Source organism: Opisthorchis viverrini (assembly GCF_000715545.1).
Source record: "Opisthorchis viverrini unplaced genomic scaffold opera_v5_209, whole genome shotgun sequence".
Taxonomy (NCBI): Eukaryota; Metazoa; Platyhelminthes; class Trematoda; order Opisthorchiida; family Opisthorchiidae; genus Opisthorchis; species Opisthorchis viverrini.
Genome location: NW_008751867.1, coordinates 278,655 through 279,541, shown reverse-complemented (window position 1 = coordinate 279,541; position 887 = coordinate 278,655). Strand labels below are relative to the sequence as shown.

The 887-nt window shown below is 46.3% G+C and overlaps 2 protein-coding genes across 2 annotated transcripts in view; one reads left to right on the top strand and one right to left on the bottom strand.

Annotated features, from left to right (window-relative positions):
• Nucleotides 1-887, bottom strand: part of T265_08289 (hypothetical protein) — a gene marked incomplete at both ends in the record, with an annotated part of 8,570 nt that overhangs the window by 3,323 nt on the left and 4,360 nt on the right. The gene's annotated exons all lie outside the window — the stretch shown is intronic.
• The window catches only part of T265_14525 (hypothetical protein), a gene marked incomplete at both ends in the record, with an annotated part of 8,219 nt that overhangs the window by 3,271 nt on the left and 4,061 nt on the right, over nt 1-887 (top strand). The window contains one exon of the mRNA XM_009174067.1: nt 395-640. Coding sequence (XP_009172331.1) covers nt 395-640 — 246 coding nt within the window. The remainder of the gene's footprint in view (nt 1-394; nt 641-887) is intronic.

Sequence of the window (887 nt, the reverse complement as noted above, 5' to 3'; positions counted from 1 at the left end):
TTATGTTCGGGACCGGCTGGGATATTTCTTCGAGATTTAAGTAGTTCCACCGTTCGGTCTGATATCCAGTGCTTGAGTGCGCCTGGTTGGGTCGTGCCACAGGCAAAATTCTCAGCACTATGCCTTAGGATCACTGTCTCCATCTGTTTACCTGAGTATTGTATTCACCATAATAGTAGACTTTCTTGGTTCCGGAACGATCCTCGAACTGATTCCCCTTTCCTGCTTTGCCCAGGAGAGTGTCCGGCCCCCAAAAAACTGTGACGCAAAGTGCACAGCCCCACTGTTTGCGACAGAGTTGTAACTTTCGAAGGACTTAACCGCACAAGTTTGCTCACGTGTACTGTGTAGTGGTCCATACACTGTTTCTCAGTGAATTTGTGCTACGTTGGAGGCCTCTCATGGACTCAGTTTCATCCTCTATCCTCTCTCTCCCCCTCTAAACATTCACGTGATGCAGTTTGAACGAATCGGTGATTTCTGGATCGAAGGCAAAACAGACCCGAAGGGCCCGACTCTTTCCTATTTTGACTGTTTTTACTTCCTTCTTGTTACCGTGGCAACAGTTGGTTACGGGGATATTGTGTGCACCACTTTCATTGGTCGCGTGGTGATCATAATGGTGATCATTGGAGCTCTGGTAAGTATTTTGTTGTCACGCCACCTTCACCCTCTTGAGGTCATCGCTGACTACATGTTTCATGTTCACTGCCATCGGTTTTCCTCGTGTGTGTGTGTGTGTGTGTGTGTGTGTGTGTGTGTGTGTGTGGTATTTCGAAATGAGTAGACTGACACTTTTTAGAAGGTGAATAGCCTCATCATCATCAACATCATCATCATCATCATCATCATCGTCATCATCATCATCCGAATCATCATCCAAATCA